This window comes from Symphalangus syndactylus, chromosome 9, assembly GCF_028878055.3.
Source record: "Symphalangus syndactylus isolate Jambi chromosome 9, NHGRI_mSymSyn1-v2.1_pri, whole genome shotgun sequence".
NCBI lineage: Eukaryota > Metazoa > Chordata > Mammalia > Primates > Hylobatidae > Symphalangus > Symphalangus syndactylus.
This window is the reverse complement of record NC_072431.2, coordinates 71867724-71893849: the sequence shown is the minus strand read 5'-3', so window position 1 is coordinate 71893849 and position 26126 is coordinate 71867724. Positions and strand designations below refer to the sequence as shown.

The 26126-nt window shown below is 39.1% G+C and overlaps 1 protein-coding gene across 1 annotated transcript; it reads left to right on the top strand.

Moving 5' to 3' along the window:
- The first annotated feature begins 2642 nt into the window (after positions 1–2642).
- On the top strand, positions 2643–25556 carry ZNF716 (zinc finger protein 716). Its single transcript, XM_055293041.1, has 4 exons — positions 2643–2793; positions 15017–15143; positions 15629–15724; positions 20718–25556. The coding sequence occupies exons 1-4, from the start codon at positions 2755–2757 to the stop codon at positions 21941–21943; spliced, it is 1488 nt and encodes a 495-aa protein (XP_055149016.1). The 5' UTR covers positions 2643–2754; the 3' UTR covers positions 21944–25556.
- The last annotated feature ends 570 nt before the right edge of the window (positions 25557–26126 follow it).

Sequence of the window (26126 nt, the reverse complement as noted above, 5' to 3'; positions counted from 1 at the left end):
TCATCTGAGGTCAGGAGTTTGAAACCAGCCTGGCTCCCATCTCTACTAAAAATACAAAAATTGGCTGGACATGGTGGTGTGCACCTGTAATCCTGGCTACTCCAGAGGCTGAGACAGGAGAATCTCTTGAACCCAGGAGATGGAGGTTGCAGTGAGCCGAGATGGTGCCACTGCACTCTAGCTTGGGTGACAGAGCCAGACTCTGTCTCAAAGAAAAAAGAAAGAAAGAAAGAAAAAGAAAGAAAGAGAGAGAGAGAGAAAAAAGAAAGGAAGAAGAAAGGAAAGAAAGAAAGAAAGAAAGAGAAAGAGAAAGAAAGAAACAGAAAAAAGGAAAAGAAAGAGAGAGAGAGAAAGAAAGAATGAATTTTGGGTGAGTCTGCAGTGCAAAGCAAAAGCAAATTTATTAGGAAAGTAAAGGAATAAAAGAATAGCTACTCCATAGGCAGAGCAACAGTGTGGGCTGCTCAACTAAAAATACTTAGTTATTTCTTGATTATATGCTAAACAAGGGGTAGATTATTCATGAGTTTTACAAGAAAGGGGTGGGCAATTCCCAGAACTGTGTTTCTCTTCTTTTTAGACTGTGTAAGGTAACTTTCTGATGTGCCATGACATTTGTTAACTGTCATGGCGCTGGTGGGAATGTCTTTAGTGTGCTAATGCATGATAATTAGTGTGTAATGATTCGTGAGGACAATCAGAGGTCACTTTTATTCACACCTTGGTTTTGGTGGATTTCTGTGGCTTCTTTACTGCAAACTGTTTTATCAGCAAGGTCTTTGTGAACTGTATCTTGCGCAAATCTCCTATTTATCTGTGACTTAGAATGCCTGACTTCATGGAAAAGCAGTCCTGTAGGTCTCAGCCCCATTTTACCCAGCACCTATTCTAGATGTAGTTGCTCTGGTTCAAACGCCTCTGACATGGCCATAGGGTGCTGGAATGTGGCTGGTCTGAACTGCAATGTGCTGGAAAGGTAAAATACAAGGTTACATTGAAAGATTTAGCTTCAAATATGTATACGCTTTATTAACCATTACATACTAATCACATATTAAAATAGTAATATTTTGGATATATTGGGCTGATTAAATTGTTACAATCAATTCTACCGTTATTCCATCTGTTTCTTTCTTTTTCATTTGGAGACAGAGTCACTCTGTCACCAGGCTGGAGTGCAGTGGTTCAATCTCGGCTCACTGCAACCTCTGCCTCCCAGGTTCAAGCGATTCTCCTGCATCAGCCTCCAGAGTAGCTGGGATTGCAAGTGCCTGTCACCATGCCCGGCTAATTTTTGTACTTTTAGTAGAGACAGGATTTCGCCATGTTAGACAGGCTGGTCTTGAACTCCTGACCTCAGGTTGTCTGTTGCCTCGGCCTCTCAAAATGCTGGAATTACATGTGTGAGCCACTGTGCCCGGCCCCACCTTTTTCTTTTTACTTTTTAATATTTGGCTAATAGAAAATTCAAAATTCACATGTGGTTCACATTTTACTGCAGAGGACTGCCTCCTTTGTGAAATCTCAGGCTGCCTTCATGTATTAGGCCATTTTCACACTGCTATAAACAAATACCTCGGACCATGTAATGTTTTTAAAAAGTGGTTTAATTAAGTCATAGTTCTACATGGCTGAGGAATCCTCAGGAAAATTACAATCATGACCATGACGGAAGGTGAAGGGAAAGCAAGGCACAGCTTACTTGGTAGAAAAAGAGAGAGAACTGGGGATGGGGAGGGTTGGGGGATATGCCACATTTTTAATCCATCGGGTATCTTGAGAGCTCCCTTACTATCACAAGAACAGCATGAGGATAATCCCTGTCTAAGATCTAGTCAGCTCCCACCCGGTCCCTGCCCTGACATGTGGGAATTACATTTTTTTTTTTTTTTTTTGAGACAGAGTCTCCCTGCTGTCGCCCAGGCTGGAGTGCAATGGCACGATCTCAGCTCACTGCAACCTCCGCCTCCTGGGCTCAAGTGATTTTTCTGCCTTAGCCTCCTGAGTAGCTGACCCTATAGGTGCCCCCGACCACCCTGGCTAATTTTTGTATTTTTAGTAGAGACGGGGGTTTCACCATGTTGGCCAGGCTGGTCTCGAACTCCTGACTTCAAGTGATCCTTCCCCGCCCCCCGCCCTCCCCTCCCCCCTCTTCGCCCTCCCCGCTCGGCCTCCCAAAGTGCTGGGATTACAGGCCTGAGCCACCGCGCCCTGCCAGGAATTACAATTGGAGATGAGATTTGGGTGGCGCTACAGAGCCAAACCATTTCACTGCAAAGGGTCCGCAGCAAGGAAGGTCATAAAATCTGAAATTTTAAAATAATTGTCTTTATATTTTTTCAATTTATGAATAACTATATTATGTATCATTTATAAATGCATATGAAGTTATAAACAAGGTTAAATGCAAGTATCCTCTGGGGTTGGCCTGGCTCAGATCAGGGAAGAAGGCTTGGCTGTAAAGGCTGCAGCCTAACCTGTTACTTTTGCTTTATTCAGCTCAGTGTCTGATCACATTTTCCGTCACACAGGGCATGAAGGGTGGGGCCTCAAACCTTATCCAATGAGGTGCCGTGGAATAGAAACTGTCCAGTCAGGCGTGCAGCGGGAGAGAACAAGACGCTTCCGTAATGTTGCGGATCCTTTTAGCTTCTCTGCGCCCAGAGCTCCAGTCCTTCTCTTCACTGCTCTGCGTCCTCTGCTCCTAGAGGCCAAGCCTCTGTGGCCTTGTGTCCTGCAAGTATTCGCAGATGTATGGCTAAAAGACCGGGACCCCCTGGAAGCCGAGAAATGGTGAGTGCTGGGTCTGTCACGGTGAGAGAGGGGTGGGGGCTGGTTGGAACTGACTGAAAGTGGCTGTAGCAGGACCCAAACTTCCTCGCAGTCAGCTCCGGAATCTGAGGACTCACATCCTCCTTTTCCCAGCTCGGCTCTTAGTCCCCTCGAGCCTTAAGATGGTGCCTGGGCCAGCGGCTGGGACCCTGGGAGTTCTGTCTTTTTCCTCTGCAGTGGCTTTGCCCTGGACTGGAGGCCTCTCTGGGCAGCTCTACATTACCAGCGCCTCATCTCACCCAGACTGTGCAGGGATGGGAAAGTCATCAAGGGAGAATCCAGACTCAGGGTGCAGGATTCGTGAGTGGAAAGAGCTGTGTTCCCTGGGGTCCCTAGTTCCTCATTTTTTCTGTAGGAGATGTATGGAGAGTCGCTATAAAAAGAGAATTGGATCGAAGTGTGATTCAAGAATCATAGAGCGCCCAGCTATGGTTTGTGGGTTGTGACCCATGGGAGAGACTTGAAGGAAAGTTTGTTATAAGTTTCATGATGAAGCAAACCAGATTAAATAATTGGTTTGGCACAGTTATGTAGTTTCCTTGTTTGTAAGATCCAGGTGAAAATGGCTTGGTTATGTCATCAGAGATCAACTGGCAGTCTGTGGTTGACTAGGCCTGAATATTTTTCTTCAAGAAAGTAATTTCCAAGAAATGCAATTTTTTTTTGAGAGGGAGTCTTGCTCTGTTGCCCAGGCTGGAGTGCAATGGCACGATCTTGGCTCAATGCAACTGCCCTCCCAGGTTCGAGTGATTCTCCCGCCTCAGGCTGTGGAGTAGCTGGGATTACAGGCGGCTGCCACCACGCCCAGCTTTGGTATTTTTAGTAGAGACGTGGTTTCACCATGTTGGCCAGGGTGCTCTCAAACTCCTGACCTGAAGTGATCCGCCTGCCTTGGCCTCCCAAAGTGCTGGGATTACAGGCGTGAGCCCCCCTCGCCCAGCCATACAAGATACATTTGAGATAGATTTTTTTTTTAAGTGAGAGCCGAGAAGAATCAATCCACCTCAGTCTAACTGGCTGCTCTTTAAATATTTGTACAGGAAATTGGTTTTCTCTTGGAATTTTTTTTTTTTTTTTTTTTTTTTGAGATAGAGCCTCACAATGTTGCCCAAGCTGGAGTTCAGTGGTGTGATCTCAGCTCACTGCAACTTCCGCCTCCTGGGTTCAAGTGATTTGCCTGCCTCAGTCTCCTGAGTGGCTGGGATTACATGCACCCGCCATCATGCCTGGCTAATTTTTGTATTTTTAGTAGAGATAGAGTGTTGCCATGCTGGCCAGGCTGGTCTCAAACTCCTGGCCTCAAGTGATCTGCCTTCCTTTGTCTCTCAAAGTGCTGGGATTACAGGAATAAGCTCTCATACCCAGCCTGCATTTTTCAACTGTTTCTTTCTTTCTTTTTCCTTTCTTTCTTTCTTTCTTTCTTTCTTTCTTTCTTTCTTTCTTTCTTTCTTTCTTTCTTTCTTCTTTCTTTCTTTCTTCTTTCTTCTTTCTTTCTTTTCTTTCTTTCTTTCTTTCTTTCTTTCTTTCTTTCTTTCTTTCTTTCTTTCTTTCTTTCTTTTCTTTCTTTCTTCTTTCTTTTTCTTTCTTTCTTTTTGTTTTGAGATGGAGTCTCACGGCTGGAGTGCAGTGGCGTGATCTTGCCTCACTACAACCTCCGCCTCCTGGGTTCAAGTGATTCTCCTGCCTCAGCCTCCCAAGTAGCTGGGATTACAGGCCTACACCAGCACACATGGCTAATTTTTGTATTTTTAATAGAGATGGGGTTTCACCATGTTGGCCAGGCTTGTCTCAAATTCCTGACCTCAGGTGATCTGGTGAGCCACCATGCCCAGCCTCAGCTGTGTCTTAAACATGGTCTTAAGTCAACCATTCTGTTCTCACAGACTAACTCTCACTTGCAATAAAATATTAAATTTTCAGTTTTTCTGACATTCCCAAATGTCAACTTTTCTTTCTAACTGACGTTATTATCTATTTGTCCTTTCTTGTATGTATCAGACACAGTACTTTTACATCAATTATTTTTTTTAAAAGCATTGGATGACACTTTAAAAGTGTCATTCAATGTCAAACGGGAAAAAAAAGTTCCCATTTGTAAATATTTCACATAAGAAGAAAGCAGGGGCTGAGCGCAGTGGCCCATGCCTGTAATCCTAGCACTTTGGGAGACCGAGGCGAGCAAATCACTTGAGGTCAGGAGTTGGAAACCAACCTGGCCAACATGATGAAACCCCATCTCTACTAAAAATACAAAAAAAATTAACCGGGTGTGGTGGTGAGTGCCTGTAATCCCAGCTACTCAGGAGGCTGAGGCAGGAGAATCACTTGCACCCAGGAGACGGAGGTTGCAGTGAGCCAAGATGGTGCTACTGCACTCCAACCTGGACAACAGAGTGAGACTCTGTCTCAGAAAGAAAAAAAAAAAGAAAGCAGAGATTAAGCCTCTGACACTGTATTGTAAAAAAATCTCTGTGCTTCTTTTTTTATATTCTCCAAGCACAGACATCATAATGTGTGGGTTGAGTTTTTTGGGGGGAAACCCTACAGGGTAATGTTTCTTCAGCCACACTTCAGGTTCTTCCTGGTTCTGGGTCTTAGTACTGCTTGGGGATAAACCAAGATACCTACTGTGGCCGTGTCTGCTGGAGTGTCTAGTGAATATCAACCCACCGTGGCCGTGTCTGCTGGAGTGTCTAGTGAATATCATCCCCTGAGTTATTTTCTTTTTGAGAATAGCATGCGGTATGAAGTGTAGCCTTCCAAGAGAGCAAATGGATGCCTGGGGCTGAGAGCAATCTCCTGGTGTACTCTTCCCGTAAAATGCTAATCCCTTGGGATATTAGAATTGTCTTTACCCAACTCAGCTTCAGTTTCATGGAGACATATTCCTGTCAGCCAATCATATGCAGGTATTGAGAGAAAAACACAGAAGTAATTTCTGCCCTCTGGATTCTGTCAGATTTGTGAAGGGAAAAAAACTATCCCTAAAGGCAAAAAAAAACTGACCCCAATAAGATGGTGCAAGAATCTCAAAGTAATTGCACCTGGAGAACTCATGAAGGCACAGTGCAGTGTCTCCTGGAATGCTTGTCCTTGAGCATTTCAGTGAGCAGGATGCGCGTGGGAGACTCTCTCAAGTGATCGGATGGCTTGACTTGACACGTGAGTCAGACATGTCTGTGTTCCAATCAGCACTGCAACTCTCTGGGTTTGTCACCTTGAAAAGATATTTTCACTTCTTTCGACTTAAGTTAGTTAACTGTAAATTGCATTTTATCAGTAGAGCTTAATATGTAAGAAAATATTTACAAAGGGCATAAAAGAGGGAAGTTTCAGAAAAAAAATGTAGTCATGTATTCTATTGGTTAAAAATTCACATTTGCGCTTTTCTTTTTCAGGGTAAGTGTAGAAATTTTCTCAGGTGTGTTATTTTTTGGCTGTGTGATTTCAAACAGTGTTCTAAGGCTTAGCTTTGGGAATATTATGAAGGGAAATAATATGAAAAATGTCTCTTCCATTATGGCTGTAGGAAATGAATATATTTGTACAAGAAAATGTGTTAGATAACTGGGGAATTAGATAGATTCATCAAAACATCAGTCTCTCTTTTTGCAAAATTAATATGTGACAGTAAAACCTCTGTTCTACATCCGTTATCTTATTTTTATTTTGGAGACCGAGTCTCTGTCGCCCAGGCTAGAGTGCAGTGGTGTGATCTTGGCTCACTGCAACCTCCAACTCCCGGGTTCAAGTGATTCTCCTGACTCAGCCTCCTGGGTAGCTGGGATTACAGACACCCACCACCACGCCCAGCTAATTTTTGTATTTTTATTAAAGACGGGGTTTTGCCATGTTGGCCAGGCTGGCCTCGAACTCCTGACCTCAGGTGGTCTGCCCACCTGTGCCTCTCAAATTGTTGGGATTACAGGCGTGAGCCACTGCTCCTGGCGCTGTTATCTTGATTTCTGAATTTTATGCTAAACTTTATGAGATGGGACTGGGCACTTTCTAGAAGTTTGTTCATATTACTAATGTTTACTGAATGTCCTGTTATGGAAATAAGTAAATGATACGTGTATTGTCTGAAAGAGATAGATACTTTTGCTTTTCTTATTGAGCTATAAAATGTAAGCACCTTAAAAATTTTTCCCTTGTATAAACACTGCATTTCAGTAATTTTTCTGGATTTATCACCACTTAGTTTCTAAAACTAAGTGAACATCTCTGACTTGAAAATTAAAGCCTGAGCCCTGTGACTCCAAGCTAAGAGCAATATGGAGCCTGCAAAAGGAGGTTATTGAAGGCCTAGTCAGTTCTTTCTAGGGAGCCTTCCCTGCAGATGTCCCAGCCTGCTCACTCCAGCCACAGAAGAAGCCTTGATACTGAGATAAGCAACAGAGCCAGGGAAACCTGGGGACCCACAGGCCGATGTAGTTAGGGTTAGAATGGATGGGAATTGGGAGGATCTTACTGAAAATAAAGGTGTTTTGGGGCAGTTTCTGGACTTTGTAAAATAAAACAAATTCAGATATTCAGATTTAGGTAAGAATTCTGAATCCCGGCCAGGAGCGGTGGCTCGTGCCTGTAATGCCAGCACTTTGGGAGGCCAAGGCGGGCGGATCACAAGGTCAGGAGATCGAGACCATCCTAGCTAACATGGTGAAACCCCATCTCTACTAAAAATACAAAAGCATTAGCCACGCGTGGTGGCAGGCACCTATAGTCCCAGCTACTTGGGAGGCTGAGGCAGGAGAATGGCATGAACCAAGAAGGCGGGGCTTGCAGTGAGCAGAGATCCTGCCACTGCACTACAGCCTGGGTGAGAGAGCAAGACTCCCTCTCAAAAAAAAAAAAAAAAATTCTGAATCCCAACAACAGAAAAAAGTGTCAACTGTAAGATTTTTTAAGGCTATCAACGTATAGGCAGACAAGGACTTTCTTTCATAGAGAATAGCAAACAAGTTTAGAAAGAAGATGGAGTAAGAATGGTATGATGGAAGGGGGCAAAATTAGATTCTAGATCAGAGAATGTTTTACCCTGAAGTCAGCATGTTCTTAAGGAGAGACAGAAAATGGGATTGTATGTTGGCTCAGACTGAAGGTACTCAAAGGTCAGGAGCCCTGGGAGAAGAGAAAAATTTAAGCAAAGTTGATTAAAAAATATTTTGGCCACTGAAGAAAAGTATTTAGCTGATTCTTTTATAAGAAAGAGGTGGAAATTTCCAGTCTATATCTGGCTATGTGATAAGTAAGAAAATACAAAAACATCTAAGTCATAATAGGAAAAAGTGTTTCTCTTAAGCTGTTGGTGAAGACCACAAAGGATGGAGAATTTTATTTATTTATTTATTTATTTATTTAGAGACAGAGTCTCACTCTGCCACCCTGGCTGGAGTGCAGTGGCACAATCTCAGCTCATTGCAACCTCCACCTCCTGGATTCAAGCAATTCTCCTGCCTCAGCCTCCCAAATAGCTGGGATTACAGGTGCCCACCACTGCAGCTGGCTTATTTTTTGTATTTTTAAACATTTTTTTGTATGTCTTTTCTTTTCTATTTGACTGTTTCTGGGTTGCATGGTTTTTTTTGTTTTTTTTTGTTTGTTTGTTTTTTGTTTTTTGAGATGGAGTCTCACTCTGTCACCCAAGCTGGAATGCAGTGGCACAATATGGGCTCACCACAACCTCCACCTCCCGGGTTCAAGAGATTCTCCTGCCTCAGCCTCCCGAGTAGCTAGGATTACAGGCACCTACCACCATGCCTGGCTAATTTTTGTATTTTTAGTAGAGATGGGGTTTCACCATCTTGACCAGGCTGGTCTTGAACTCCTGACCTCATGATCCACCGCCTCAGCCTCCCGATGTGCTGGGATTACAGGCGTGAGCCACCACGCCCGGCTTCTGGGTTGCATGTTTTATAGTAAACTGGTTACCATAAGTACAGGGTTTAGCTCAGTTCTGTGAGTATTTCTATCAAATTATTGAACTTAAGGGAAATTATGGGAGTCTCCAGTTTACAGACAGTAGCTGAGAAGCATAGATGGATCCCTGGGATTTGTGACAGGTATGTGCAGTAAGGGCAATATGATGAGACTGAGCTCTGAATTATGGTCTGTGCTGACTCCGGGTGGTATCAGGATGGAAATGTTCGACAACAAGTTGGTGTTAAAAATTTGCATGGTGCCAGCCTGGCCAACATGGTGAAACCCCATCTCTACTAAAAATACAGAAATTAGGCAAGCATGGTGACGGGTGCCTGTAATCCCAGCTACTCAGGAAGCTCAAGCAGGAGAATTACTTGAACCCGTGAGGTGGAGGTTGCAGTGAGCCGAGATCGTGCCACTGCACCCCAGCCTGGGCGACAGAGTGAGACTGCATTTCAAAAAAAAAAAAACGAATTGCTTGGTGTTTAGCAAACTCCACAGATTTGGTGTCAGAAAAGAGATATTACAGAGGCCTGGCCTGGAGGGGGACTCTGGGTGTCTGGTAAGGGGAGTCTCTGTTCTCCTGCACACAGGCTGTCACACTGCACATTGTCCTGTGATTCCAGGTCCCCTCTCAGGGTGAAAGGGGACAAAAACTTAGAGAAAAGGGATTGTCGTAACAGACCTCCTCCTTTCAGAGCTGCCACCACATGATTCTCATGCATTCACAGACAGACCCACTAGACATTGATGCATCCACACCCCTCCCAGGACTAGGCACCACCCTCAAGAATTCCGCCACAATACTTTTGCTTTTAGTGTTTCTTGCCAAAATCCCACCAAAGTGCCTACAAGTTTCCTGGCATATCCCCAACCCCAGACACTGAATCTGCAGTAGCAACCTGTTTCCTCCACCAACGTAGGGGTCTGTACCACTTGATCATAGTCTAATCTGCCTGCATGGACACAGGACTAAATCAGAGTATAGCCCCACATGGACCACTGTCTGTAGCACATCTGTGGCACAAACCAGTCCTACCACTTACCTTGCACCCTTTCCCACCGGTGACTTTTTTTTTTTATTTTGAGATGGAGTCTTGCTCTGTCGCCCAGGCTGGAGTGCAGTGGTGTTGATCTCGCCTCACTGCAACTTCTGCCTCCCGGGTTCAAGTGATTCTCCTGCCTCAGCCTCTTGAGTAGCTGGGATTACAGGGGTGTGCCACCACACCCAGCTAATTTTTGTATTTTTAATAGAGACAAGGTTTCACTGTGTTAGCCAGGCTGGTCTCGAACTCCTGGCCTCAGGTGATCTGCCTGCCTTGGCCTCCCAAAGTGCTGGGATTGCAGGCATGAGCCACTGCGCCTAGCCACATTTTTTTCTTTTACCTTTTATTTTAGGTTCAGGAGTACATGTGCAGGTTTGTTATATAAGTAAAATCATATCATGAATTTTTGTGTACAGATTATTTTATCACTCAGGTAGTAGGCATAGTACCCAACAGATTTGTTTTCTGATTTTCTTCATCCTCCAACCCTCCACCCTGAATAAGGACTCAATGTTTGTTGTTCTCTTATCTTTGTCCATGTGTTCTCATTATTTCGCTCCCATCTATAAGTGAAAACATACAGTATTTGATTTTCTGTTCCTGCACTGGTTTTCTAAAAATAACAGTCTTCAGCTCCACCCATGTTGCTGCAAATGACATGATGTTGTTCTTTCTTATAACTGCATCATATTTCATGGTGTTTACATACCACAATTTCTTTATTCAGTCTACTATTGAAGACATACAGATTTATTTCTGGTTTTTGCTATTGTGAATAGTGCTGTAATGAAAATATGTGTGCATGTGTCTTCATGGTAGAATAATTTAGATTCACTGGGTATATTCCCAATTGTGGGGTTGCTGGGTTAAATGGTAATTCTGTTACCAGGTTTTTGAAAAATTGTCAAACTGCTTTTCTCAATGTTTAAACAAATTTGTACTCTCACCAGCAGCATATAAGCATTCCCTTTCTTCACAACCTCACAAACCTCTGATTTCTGACTGTGTTTATTTGAATTATTTCTTTTTTCTTCATTAGTGTAGTGTTTTATCTTTCACCAGAATCAACTTCTGGTTTTGTTGAACTTTTTTTTTTCTTTTTTTTTCTCTGACATGGAGTTTCACTCTTTTCGTCCAGACTGGAGTGCAGTGGCATGATCTCGGCTCACTGCAACCTCCGCCTTCCAGATTCAAGCGATTCTTTTGCCTCAGCCTCCTGAGTAGCTGGGATTATAGGAGCCCGCCACTAGACCCAGTTAATTTTTGTATTTTTAGTAGAGGTGGGGTTTCACCATGTTGGCCAGGCTGGCCTGGAACTCCTGGCCTTGTGATCCGCCCACCTCGGCCTCCCAAAGTGCTGGGATTAAAGGTATGAGCCACTGTGCCCGGCCTATTGAACTTTTTATAGTTATTTATAAATAGTTATTTAACTATTTAAACAGTTATTTAACTATAATTAAAATTATTTAACTATTTATAATTAAATATTTATTTATAAATATTTATGTTTCAACCTTCTTCATTTCAGCTCCGATTTTGGTTATTTCTGGTCTTTTGTGATCTTTGAAGTTGGTTTGCTCTTACTTTTGTAATTCTTTTAATTCTAACATTAGATTTTTACATTGAGATCTTTCTAACTTTTTGATGTGGATGTTTAGTGATATACATTTTGTTCTTAACACTACATTTGCTGTGACCCAGAGATTCTGGTATGTTGTATTTCAGGTCTAATTAGTTTCAAAAATTTTTTAATTTCTGGCTTAATTTCATTATTTACAAAATAGCCATTTGGAAGCTGATTATTCAATTTTTACATAATTGTATCACTTCATATGTTTTTTTGTATTGAATTATTATTCTATACATTTTCTTTTTAAAATTAATGATAACATAAGAAGAAATGAAAATGCTGTGCTCTTAATCTAAATGCTAAAAATTATTCAACACTTTGTACCAACTCCCAGGGTGCTATGAAAATTAAATCACAAAATGTGTTATTCCCAGCACAGAGTTCTGTGACATGCTCCTGAGCACACAGTACCTGCTTAATAAACATTTTATTAGTACATGTGTACAGGCTTCCCAAGTGCAGGTTTACTCAGACATTGCTGTCTTCTGTTGGCCCTGTAAACTTAAAAAAGCCAACAAAAAATATAATATCTCAGGATGGAGATTAGTTGTCTTTATTTGTAGCAGAAGTATTAGTATTGTGACAAATGTGGTGTGGTAAGGGACTCTTTTGCTGTGCCTGCTTTCTCTTGCTAATGCTAATAATGTGTCTGGGAAAGCACAATCAGCATTTACAGGGGACTTGTTGGAAAAGCCCATTCCTGGACCCTTTTGGATCCTGCAGATGCACGTTGCATAGAGCGGGGCCAAGATTACCAAATGATTTATAAACTTGAGGGGTTCAAGATACATTCAGGAGAGTTTAGTTCAACTTTTGCATCAAAGGAAGGCTGCACTGCCTGCCCTGTTTCAGTTTGGTAGGAAGAAGTCAGTGCGGTTCATGCTCCCATTATTGTAAAGAAAATTGCTGATGTCTGATAGGGGAGGGCAGGGAAAAAGAAACTTACATTTTAATAGTTATGGAGAAGCTCGTTGTTCTGTCATTGCTCTGAAATCTTTTCAGTTATAAACAACAAAAATGGGTGAATGTTTTCTGCAAGTCTCGGTCTTTCTGCCTGTGGGTGTGTGTGGTGGTGGCAGGTGAATAGGTTGTGCTTTAAAGGCATATTCTCAAGATGTAGGTTTTATATGTCCAGAGCATCTTATCTGATAATACATTTCAGGGAAAGAGGAGGAAGAGAAGAAAATCACTTTTTCTCCGGTGAGCATGTCTCAGATCAAGAGCAGTGTTCAGGCCGGGTGCGGTGGCTCACGCCTGTAATCCGAGCACTTAGGGAGGCCAAGGCGGGCAGATCATGAGGTCTGGAGTTCAAGACCAGCCTGATCAGCCTGACCAACATGGTGAAAGTCCGTCTCTATTAAAAATAGAAAAATTAGCTGAGAGTGGTAGCATGCACCTGTAGTCTCAGCTACTCAGGAGGCTGAGGCAGTAGAATCACTTGAACCCAAGAGGTGGAGGTTGCAGTGAGCTGAGATTGCACCACTGCACTCCAGCCTGGGTGATAGAGTGTCTCAAAAAAAAAAAAAAAAAAAAACAAAAAAAACAGGCAGTGTCCATTCTGCCTTTTGGAATGCCATGTGTTTGGAACTTGCAAATTTTTACTTCTCTACTTGTGTTGTTATCCCTAATGAGTTTGTTTCAATTATTTTTTATTTTTATGATAGTCAAGGGGTTCTGAAAAAAATATTTTTTTTCTGTATACCGCAGCCTTCTATACATTCTCTTCATCTTGGGTTCTTGTATGCCATGCAGAACTCTCACCGCAAATTTATGACCTGCAATATTTAAAATGTTCCTATTGCAGCTGTTGAACATGAGAAGGTGTGGATACTCAAGATTTCTTTGGGGAAACACAGTTGTCTTTGGTATTAGTGAAAAGTGAAACATGTCATGTTGAGGTTTCATCTGCGTGCTCTATTAGTTCCATGCAGAACAGGGTAACGCTCATTTAAACAGGATGGGATTTATTACCCAGAAAGTTCTGAAAACTATTAGGAGATACTTGCTCTCCAGGGTGCTAAGGAAAAACTACTTTAAATTACTATTAAAAATTACAGCCAGGGAAGTTATCTGTATCTTCAACTTTGCAGAAAACTGATTTTTTTTATATAATTAAGTTTAGGCCAGGTGTGGTGGCTCATGCTTGTAATCCCAGCACTTTGGGAGGCCGGGGCAGCTGGATCACATGAGGTCAGGAGTTCGAGACCAGCCTGGCTAACATGGTGAAACCTTGTCTCTGCTAAAAAAAAATACCAAAATTAGCCTGGCATGGTAGCGCGTACCTGTAATCCCAGCTACTCAGGGGCTGAGGCAGGAGAATCGCTTGAACCCAGGAGGCAGAGGTTGCAGTGAGCCAAGATCGCACCATTGCACTCCAGCCTGGGTGACAAAGAGAGAATTTTGTCTCATAAAATATGTATAGCTACAATTTACTTTACTGGAAGGAGAGAAATACCCCAGCAGTGATGTTGTGTCCTGTGTGCATCAGCACATAATAAAAATATGTCCCAGTACAGTTGATAACAATTTTATTCACTTGGCTCAAGATCTCTATGGCATTTTTCCACTATAGAGTTAATTATTATTCCCTTAATTATTAAGTACACTTAGGACATTTACTAGCTGAAGTGCATAAACCACATTTAATCTGGAAGCTGTCCTTTCTTTTTAGATGATTTTTGCATATATATTTGTCTTTTAAAAATGAGGGCTTTTAGCTTTATTTACAGGTGAGAGAAACTGGAAAGAACCCAGACTCTGCCATTTACTAGATGTTTGACAAACTATTCTTACTAGGCTAGAAACATTGGTGAGCTTGCTAGAAATTCAGAAACTCAGACTCTATCCCAAATCTCCTGAAACAAAATCTGTATAAGATCTTCAGTTTATTGCACATATTAAGACTTAAGAGGAACCTTCCAACTCATCATGAATGTTCTACCTGGGAAATATACATAACTTATTCTGTATGATGTAAATATAGCACTCAAAAATAGACATGTCCGACTGGGTGCAGTGGCTCATGCCTGCAATCCCAGTATTTTGGGAGGCCGAGGTGGGTGGATCACCTGAGATCAGGAGTTCAAGACCAGCCTGGCTAACATTGTGAAACCCTGTCTCTACTAAAAATACAAAAATTAGCCAGGCATGGTGGCTCATGCCTGTAGTCCCAGCTACTCGGGAGGCTGAGACAGGGAAATCACTTGAACCCAGGAGGCGGAGGTTGCAGTGAGCCAATATCACGCCACTGCACTCCAGCCTGGTCAACAGAGTGAGCCTCGGTTTAAAAAAAAAAAAAAATAGACATGTCCATATTGATGCCCTTCATTTTATCATTTATCGTCCGGAAAAATATCAAATCTACTGTGGTATTGTGGATCTTATGCTATCCTCTTTTCTCAGTTAGAGAATACTTCCATGTTAAACATTATCTTAATGAATAATTTTAGTCACTCTTATAAGTCAGAACCACTTCTTTTTACTCTCTTATTTAACATGAGTCAAATAAAAATCTCTGCCTATGGCCACATGGTAACTGTTTGTGTGTTCATGAGTATTTTTTTGTTTGTTTGTTTTTTGTTTTCAGGGACTGTTGACATTCAGAGATGTGGCTATAGAGTTCTCTCTGGCGGAATGGCAATGCCTGGATTGTGCTCAGCAGAATTTATATAGAGATGTGATGTTAGAGAACTACAGAAACCTGGTCTCCCTGGGTGAGGATAACTTCAATACACAATTCTTAACATATTGCCTTTCTCTCTTTTCTAAGATGATTTTGGTAATTTCTGCTTTGCATGAATGAATTGTAGCTCTCCAAATTTAAGAAAGTCTTGGGGATTCATTGGTATAGAACAGATTCTTCAGGATGTTTTATCCTGACCTGAACTTTTCCCTTTCCTGAGCTTATGTGTCTTTTGCTCTTGGTTAGTGGCAATTCCAAAACTGTCGTGGCATAAAATATCATTGCCCACAATTTAGAATTCAGTTCCTACCACCAATTTTTGATTCATTAACACTGAATAGTGAAAGTAAGGACCTACAAATTTAAAGTATTTTCTAAATAGCTAGAAAGTTCTGTTATGAATCAATCTTAATTTTCTAGACTTTTCTATTATATCCTCTTTACTAAGCGTAAGACTAGTTTGGTAATTAAAGAATTCAGCCAGATTTATGTTACTTTTTTTTCTTAATAAAACAGGTATTGCTGTTTCTAAGCCAGACTTGATCACCCGTCTGGAGCAAAATAAAGAGCCCCAGAATATAAAGAGAAATGAGATGTTAGCCAAACACCCAGGTAAGTGAGAGCAAATGAAGCAGATGACACAGATGAGAGTTACAAAAGTCAAGGAGGAAGCTAGTCCTTAAAATGTGGTCTGGGGAGCTGTGCTTCGATGGAAGAGTTTCTGAGAAGCCAGAGTCATTTTTTTCTATTATGCTTACATAGGGACACCTTCTACTGCTTTTAAATTCTCTAAGGATTCTACTTTCGGTTCAGTATTCTTCCTTCAAGTTCATAGTGTGAGCTAAAGTTTTCTTTACGGCTTATAAGGGACTGCAAAAACTGACTGCTTGGCCATTGCTTTTGGGGACACACAAATATCTGCATATTTTTGAGAAACTCTATGTTAAATCATTTTTAAAGTTCTTTTTTTGCATCATGACTAAAAGGTGTGAGAATAGTAGTTTCTGTTTCATTGGTGATTTTCTATTTTTCTGCACATGCCATTCTGTTTTTATTACTATAGCCTTGACATATAAAGTTTTGTTACAATTTTTTTATTTTTAAATTTTTATCCATGTATGTATTTATTTATTTAGAGGCTAGGTTATGAGACTTGCTGTGGGGGAATACGAAAGCAGGGTACCTCTTATGTTTTTATTTTACTATGTTGCATAGTTTAGATACAGATTCATAAATGGAATTGTTTATTGTATGATAATTTCATTTTTAATTACTTGAAAATCATTCATATTTTTTATGATGGCTGCATCTTTTTTTCTCATCAACAACTTACATAGGTTTCAATTTCTTTACATCATCAACATAGTTTATGTTTTTAAAAAATTTATAGTGGCCATCCTAATTGATGTAAGGTAATTTTGTTTTTCTGTTTTGTATTGTGATTTTGTTTTGCATTTTTCTACAAATTATTAGTTTTGTGCAACCTTTCAAATAGTTCTTCCCATTCGTATATCTTTAATTAAAATTTAGTTTAATCATTTGTCCATTTCTTTTTTTTTTTTTTTTTTGAGACAGAGTTTCTCTCTTGTTGCCCAGGCTGGAGTGCAATGGCACAATTTTGGCTCATGGCAACCCCTGCCTCCCAGATTCAAATGATTCTCCTGCCTCAGCCTCCTGAGTAACTGGGATTACAGGGATGTGCCACCATGCCCAGCTAATTTTGTATTTTTTGTAGAGATGGAGTTTCGCCATGTTGTTCAGGCTGGTCTTGAATTCCTGACCTTAGGTGATCTGCCCAGCTCGGCATCCCAAAGTTCTGGGATTAAAAGCGTGAGCCTCTGCACCCGGCTCACTTGTCCATTTCTAAATCAAGTAATTCAAATATTGTTGTCTAGTTCTAGGAGTTGTTTATGTATTCTCAATATTAAGTGTTATCACGTGTGATTTTCAAATATTGTCACCCATTTCTTGGGTGGCTCTGTCACTCTATTAAATGTTTTGTTTGATTGCAGAAATTTTGAAATTTAGTTAAATTTTTCTGTTCTTCTCTTTGTTGCTCAAGCATTTGATGGCATATCTAAGAAAATGGTGCCAAGACCAATGTCCTGTCTTTCCACTATATTATTTTTCTAAGAGTTTCATTCCTTTCTTTTTCAGTCTATGTATTTTGTTGTAAATGTTTTTATATGATGTAATTAAAACATCCAACTTCATTGTTTCAATGTAGATATCCAGTTTTCAACATTGTCTGTTGAAGGGATTTTATTTTCTCTATTGTCTGCTCATGGCAACCCTGTGGCAGATTATTTGGTCATACACAGAAGGGTTCATTGCTGGCCTCCCTATTTTGTTCTATCATGTCTTTATCTGTCCTTGTGTGAATACCCCATAGTTATTGTTATTGAAACTTTTTATTATGATTTGAAATTATGAAGTATAATGCCTCTGTTTTTCATGTGTGTTTCTCTGGATATAGTTCATAATAAAATTTAAAAATGTTAAACAATATTTTAGTAATAAATATACTTTTGGAATTTTGATACAGACTATATTAAATTTGTTCACCACTGTGGGTTATATTAACACCTTAACAAATTAAGATATCACTTAAATATTTTGACCCTTGAGCAAAAATGTTAAATTGACATATTTAACCCTGTGCAAGAATCCACTGAAGAGTGTGTTTATTTCCATATATTTTTCATTTGCCAGTTTTACTTTTTTTCTTTTTCGTTTTATTCAGTTTTGGTTAGAAAACATACACTATGATTTTGCTCTTCTTAATTTTTTTTTTTGACACAAGGTTTCTCACTCTGTTGCCCAGACTGTAGTGCAGTAGCACAATCTTGGCTCACCGCAGCCTCAACCTCTTAGACTCAAGTAGTCGTTCCACCTTGGCCTCCTGAGTGGCTGACACTACAGACATACCCACCATGCCCAGCTAATTTTTAACTATTTGTAGAGACAGGGTCGCACTGTGTTTCCAAGGCTGGTATCAAACTTCTTGCCCTGAGTGATCCTTCCACCTTGTCCTCCCAAAGTGCTGGGATTTCACCTGTGAGCCACTGCACCTGGCTGATCTTTTGAAATTTACTAAGACTTACAAGTTCTAACAGAATGCACCAGAGGCAAATAAGAATATTGCGTGCCCAGCTGCTTTTGACTGGGGAGTTCTGCACATGTTTGTTTAGCCTAGTTGGTTTATAATATGGTGTAGATGGTTGTAGCCTCCAAATCTCATGTTGAAATGTAATCTCCAATGTTGGATGTGGGGCCTAATGAGAGGTGTTTGCATCATGGGGACAAATCCCTCATGAATGACTCGGCACAATCCCCTTGGTAATCATAGAGTTCTCACTCTGTTAATTCACATGAGAGCTTGTTGCTTAAAGGAACCTGATTTCTCCACCTCACACTTGCATCATCTTTCATTATGTGACATGTTTGGTTCTTTTTTGCCTTCCACTAAAATTGTAAGCTTCCTCATATCCTCACCAGAAGCAGATGCTGACATATACTTCTCGTATACTCTGCTGAACAGTGAACCAAAGAAATATTCTTCTTTATAAATTACCAGTCTCAGGCAATTTTTTATAGCAATGCAAAATGAATTCATACACTATATTATGTTCTTCTGGTTTTCTGTTTTTTTAATTGATTTTTTATTTGAATTTTTTATTATTGAAAGTGAGATCTTAATGTTTATAATTTTATGCTGCTATTTTAATTCTTGCTTCATTTCTGTCAATATTTGCTTTTTATAAATATATATTTTGAAGCCCTGATGTTATATATGCATATACATATAGATAGACATAATAGTTACAGATTCCTAGTAAATGGACTCATTTTACCATTATATAATATCAATATCAATTATATCAATAATATCAATCTTTGTCTCATGCTAGTAATTGATTCATTTTCTTGTGTGTCTATAAAGATTTTTTCTTTGTGCTACATTGGAGATTTTAGAAAATCTTAATGTTACAACAGTATATTTTAAACTGGTAAAAAAATGACTTCATTTGCGTAGAAAAATTTGTTCTCATTATATCTATCCCGTATGTCTTATTAATGTTGCTAATTATATCTTTTTATGTTTTTTGATTATTTTTATGTTTATATCTTTCAAATTTTAAAGAACAACTAAAAATGTTTTCTGCATGATCACAATGCCACAGACTTTTATTTTTTGTAAATGCATATGTTTTTCAGAAAGTTATGTATTTTTTTCATCATGTTATTTTAAGTGGAAGGACCTCTTTTCAGCATTTTATTTAGGGCACATGCAGTGCTTATATGCTTTTCCAGCGTTGGTTTATTCTGGAAGATCTTTATTTTTTGTTTATTTTGTAGTACATGTTTGCTGGTTATATTATTCTCACCATGAAGATTTTTTTCAGCACTTTGACCATTTTACACAGTTCTTTTCTGACCTGCAAGATGTCTGTTGACAAATTCACTGGTTGTCTCAGGGGACTATGCTTATAAATAATACCTCACATTTATCTTGCAGCTCCAAAGACTATCTTCTGGTTTGTGACTTTTGAAACTTTGCTTAAATATGTGTTATGGACCTCTCTGTGTATATCCTAGTTTGTTTGTTTCACTTCTTCATTAAGTGTTTTCAGCTGTTTTCTTTTACCTCCACGTTTATTTTTATTATTCTAAGCTTTTGTTGATGTTCTTATTTTTCTGATATTATTTAGGTATCTAGTTTTGCATTTCTCTCACTGAGCATAATATGGATTATCTTATATTTTTAAAATTAATATATAAATCTTTAGCTTAATAGTTTCTTTTTCAAAATTTTTGATTTTTTTGATTGGACCGTGTTGCCCTAATATTTTATAAACATTGTAATCTTTGGTTGAGATTTAGACATTAATGTAAAACTATCTTTCATGATCTTTATAATGCAACTCTTTCCTGGCATAGCCTGAAACCAATTGTCTTGGCTAGAGATTCTCAGAGTCTTTCAAACATGTTCTCAGGATGTGTCTTGTCTGCAATTTTGTATTTATTTTTCAGTTAAAAGACTTCTCCATGTTTCCTCTTAGCAGTCAGTAACTACTTTCTACACCTATTTTCTGTCTGTGGTACAGCAGTCTTTCTGCTGTTGTTAACATTCACTTTTGATTTCAAAAGACTTAAAGATGTCATTTCAAAGTATACCACCATTTCATTCAGCACTTTCTGTCATGGAGGACAGAAAGGCTCCTATAAGCCAAAAGTAAAGATATAGGTGCCAGTATTTTTCTTTTGAGATAAAAGCCAGTTTGCTCCTAAAGACACCATGTTCTATTGGGGATGAGGAAGGGCTGTGTTGGGTAAACGTAGCAGACTTTTCTTTTGTCTCTCTATGGCTCTTGGCATTGTGCCCACCTGGTGCCCACAGTTACTTTACTTATAAATTTCCCACAAAGGTATTTTGATCACTATGATTTTGTTACATTTATACATCTATGAAGGAATTACGGCTTGTGGTATTTTGATATGCCATTTTGCTAATGTACTTTGTATAATTTTATATATTTGATCTGCAAAATATATTTATCTGAGTGTAGTACGTGGAGAAACTTGTGATTTTTATGTCTTTCAGTTACATGTTCTCATTTCATCCAAGACCTTCAGCCAGAGCAGAGCATAAAAGATTCACTCCAAAAAGTGATACTGAGAAGATATGGAAAATGTGGACACGAGAATTTACAAGTAAAAAAATGCTGTAAAAGTGTGGGTGAGTGTGAGGTGCACAAAGGAGGTTATAATCATGTTAACCAATATTTGTCAACTACCCAAAACAAAATATTTCAGACTCATAAATGTGTCAAAGTCTTTGGTAAATTTTCAAATTCCAATAGACACAAGACAAGACATACTGGAAAGAAACATTTCAAATGTAAAAACGATGGCAAATCATTTTGCATGCTTTCACACCTAAATCAACATCAGATAATTCATACTAGGGAGAAGTCTTACAAATGTGAAGAATGTGGCAGATCCTTTAACTGCTCTTCAACCCTTACTAGACATAAAAGAATTCATACTGGAGAGAAACCCTACAGATGTGAGGAATGCAGCAAAGCTTTTAGCTGGTCTGCATCCCTTACTAAACATAAGAGAATTCATACTGGAGAGAAACCTTACACATGTGAAGAAGGTGGCAAAGCCTTTAGCCGCTCAACACTTACTAACCACAAGAGAATTCATACTGGAGAGAAACCCTACACATGTGAAGAATGTGGCAAAGCCTTTAGCCGTTCCTCAACACTTACTAACCACAAGAGAATTCATACTGGAGAGAAACCCTACACATGTGAAGAATGTGGCAAAGCCTTTAGCTTATCCTCAACCCTTAAGAAACATAAGATAATTCATACTGGGGAGAAACTCTACACATGTGAAGAATGTGGGAAAGCCTTTACCTTCTCCTCAACTCTAAATACTCATAAGAGGATTCATACTGGAGAGAAACCCTACAAATGTGAAGAATGTGGCAAAGCCTTTAGCTTACCCTCAACCTTCACTTACCACAAAAGAATTCATACTGGAGAGAAACCTTACAAATGTGAAGAATGTGGCAAAGCCTTTAACTGCTCCTCAACCCTTAAGAAACATAAGATGATTCATACTGGAGAGAAACTCTACAAATGTAAAGAATGTGGGAAAGCCTTTACCTTCTCCTCAACTCTAAATACTCATAAGAGGATTCATACTGGAGAGAAACCCTACAAATGTGAAGAATGTGACCAAGCTTTTAAGTGGCATTCAAGTCTTGCTAATCATAAGAATATGCATACTGGAGAGAAACCCTACAAATGTGAATAATGTGGTAAAGTCCAGCCCTCAGGCCTTATAATACATAAAATAATTTATACTGGAAAAAATCACTACAAGTGTGGAGAATGTGGCCAATCCTTTAACCAGTTCCAAACCACTGTCGTACATAAGATAATTCATATCAGACAAAAATCTTATAAATGTAAAAAAAATGTAACAAAGCTTTTAACCACCCTTCAAACCTTAATGAACATAAGAGAATTTATTTAAAAATATTTTTTTGAGATGGAGTCTCACTTTGTCACCCAGGCTGGAGTGCAGTGGCACCATGTCAGCTCACTGCAACCTCTACCTCTCCTGGGTTCAAGCGATTCTCCTGCCTCAGCCTCCTGAGTAGCCGGAATTACAGGCACATGCCACCACACTGGCTGAGTTTTGTATTTTTAGTAGAGATGGAGTTTCACCATTTTGACCAGGCTGGCCTCAAATTCCTGACTTCAGGTGAACCACCTGCTTCAGCCTCTCAAAGCCTAAGAGAATTTATATTAGAGAGACTCTACAAAGGTCAAAAATGTGACAAAACATTTAAGCACATCTCAGGCCTTACACAGTGTCAGATAATTCATTCTAGAGACAAACCCTACAAAAACAAAGAATGTGGTAAAGCTTTTACCTACTCTTGAACCCTTATTATACACTAAAAGAATTGATACTGAAGAGAAACTCTACAATAAGGAATATGGAAATGTCTTTTAAAAGTCCTCAAACTTTTTGTTTGAATAAATGTAAAATAATTGATCCTGGAGAGAACCCCTGCAATTGTAAAAAAAAAAAAAAAAATGTGGCAAAGCTTTTAACTGGTTCTCCATCTTTATTAATTAAAATATTTTATACTGGAGAGAAACTCTACATACATAAAAAATGTGACAGCATTTAACCACACCTGAAGTTTTTCTAAAACAGAGAAATCATACTGGTGAGAAACTCTAGAAATGTGTTAAATGAAGTAAGGCCTTTAAATGGTAGTTACATGTTATGGTAGGTAAGATAATTTATACTGAAGAAAACTCATACAAATATGAAGAATGTGGCAAAACTTTTAACAAATTTTCACATCTTATTGCACAGGAAAGCATTTATCCTAGAGAAAAATTGTACAAACATAAAGAATGTGAAAAGCCATTAATATCTGTTCACATCTTACTCAATATCAGAAAGTTTATCCTTAACAAAAGCATTATAGGCCAGATGTGGTGGCTCATGCCTGTAACCCCAGTACTTTGGGAGTTCATGGCGGGTGGATCATGTGGTCAGGAGTTCAAGACCAGCCTGGCTAACATGGTGAATCCCCATCTATACTAAAAACACAAAAATTAGACAGGCATGGTGGTATGCACCTGTAATCCCAGCTTCTCAGGAGGCTGAAGCAGGAGAATTACTTAAACCCAGGTGGTGGAGGTTGCAGTGAGTCAAGATCGCACCACCGTACTCCAGCCTGGATGACAGAGTAAGAATCCGTCTAAAAAAAAAAGAAGCATAAATGTGATTACTGTAAAAAGACCTTTCAGAAAATATAGGCCTTTGAAGTAAAGACTATTTATTCTAAAGACAAACATTAAAACATAAAGAGGATTGTGTAGTACCTTTATTTATATTATAGATTTTATTGTACACATTTTATATCAAAGGAAAACCCTGAAGCAGATGCTCAAACTTCGTTGAACATCAGAGAATTTATATTGGAGAGAAAGTATAAATGAATGTGCAAAAATATTTGTTCAAAAACTACAGTTTAGAAAACACTAGTTTATACTAAAAAAAATATTTTTGCAGATGCAGTAAATGGGGAAAATATATTTAATCAAAAATTAAGTCTATATAAACATTTGAGGATTCACAATAGAAAGAATGAAGGCGCTGAAACTTCAGGCATTACACTAAATCAGAGTGTTGAGTGTAAAAAAAGATATAAATCTAACAATATAAATTTAAAGAAGTAGATTTATTTGGAGATTTATAATTACATTCAAAGTATGCTTCTTTCTCTGTAAAAAAAATTATAGATTTTCTGAAAAGCAAATAGTAACGTAACTCAAGTTTCAGATTACTTCATGTTGATCCTTTCTTCCCATTGTTTATGTGAAAGTATTGGACCAATTGTTGCATCAGAGATATGAGAGATTGTTTTTTATAGGTGTCCATTATTCATGAACTTTTCTATGGACAAGTAAGGACGTTAAGTTGTAAAATGCATAATGAAAATCTAAATGGAGAGGTTCTTTGTGGTTGACTTATAACATTGTTTTAGTGATGTATAAGGCGGGTGTTCAGAGTAATATTCTAAATTCTAGTGAGGAAAACCTTTGAATGGCAGTAGTAAATTATTTTATCAGTTATACCTCTATGTAAACAGTTGTTTTTAATGAGCTAAAACTATTGTGCTTTGAAAGAAGTATTAAGTTGCCATTGACTCGAATGTGTCTCATCTTACTTAAGCTTCTGGGTAAAAGATGGTGACAATATACTATTTGTTAATGTAGGGGAATGACATCACTAGTAATCTTTTTTTGCCAGTGTTTTTGTTTGTTTGTTTTGAGACGAAGTCTTGCTCTGTCACTCAGACTGGAGTGCAGTGGTGTGATCTCAGCTCACTGCAACCTCCACCTCCTGGGTCCAAGTGATTCTCCTGCTTCAGCCTCACAAGTAGCTGGAACTAGAGGCACACACCACCACTCCCGGCTAATTTTTGTATTTTTAGTAGAGACGGGGTTTCACCATGTTGGCCAGGCTGGTCTCAAACTCCTGACCTCAGGTGATACACCCACCTCGGTGTACCAAAGTGCTGGGATTACAGGCGTGAGCCACCATGCCTGGCCTGCTAGTGGTTTTAAACAGCAAGCAAGTTGAAGAATTTTGTTCCCATAGGACAAATTTGTACTTTTTTACCTTATTTAATTTTTAAAAAAATTTTTGTGGGTAGTGTGCATACACACTTATGGCATATATGAGATATTTTAACACACGCACATAATATTTAATTATCACAACAGAGTAAATGAGGCATTCATCACCTGGAGCATGTATTTATCCTTTGTATTACAAACAGTCCCATTATACAGTTTTAGTTATTTCAATATGTGCAATTGAATTACTATTAACCACAGGGTCATTTTATGATCATAAAAATTACGTGAGTATAATTAATATCCATACATTTCTGAGTCTTGATTAAATATTTTTAAAATTTTGTTTTATATATTTTTTTCACATGTGGCATCTCTGCTGACAAACAAAAACAGACTTTTAGTTTTAATTTACATAGAGTTACATATACAAATATATTTCTCTAAAGATACACCAGCCGAGCACAGGGGCTCCCAGCACTTTGGGAGCCTGAGGTGGGAGGATCATTTGAGGTTAGGAGTTCAAGATGAGCCTGGCCAACATGGTGAAACCCCATCTCTACTAAAAATACAAAAAATTAGCTGGGCATGGTGGTGCATGCCCATGGTCCTAGTTACTCGGGAGGCTGAGGCAGGAGAATTGCTTGAACCTTGGATGTGGAGGTAGCAGTGAGCTGAGATGGTGCTGCTGCACTCCAGCCTGGGTGAAAGAGCGAGAAACCATCTCAAAAAAAAAAAAAAAGATATACCTTATGCATAAGAAAGTTATGTAGCAAGCTATTGTGTTTGTGTGAGTTTTTATGCATTTTCAGAAAAGAACAATGTTGAAACAAGATCATTTTAATAAGGTAGATAATTAACTAGAAACCTGGAAACCTCAGATTCTGAAAACAAAATCTATATTATGTGCCTTGTATTGAATTCATTACTGTAAAATCTTATCCCACCCAAATCTTCTCTCAAATTGTAATCCCCACGTGTCAAGGGAGGGATTTGGCGGAAGGTGATTGGAACATGGGGGTAATTTTCCCCCATGCTGTTCACATTATAATGAGTTCTGAAAAGATCTGATGGTTTTATAAGTGGCTTTTTTTTCTGTTCTCCCTCTCCCTTGCTGCCTAGTGAAGAAGGTGCTTGTTTTCCTTTGCCTTCCACCATAATTGTAGGTTTCCTGAGACCTCCCCAGCCATGCAGAATTGTGAGTAAATTAAACCTCCTCTTTATATAAATTACCCATTCTCTGGTAGTATCTTCATAGTAGTGTGAAAACAGACTAATACAGAGCTCAGAAAAAGATAGAAAGATGTGGGAAAGTTTGGAACTTCCTA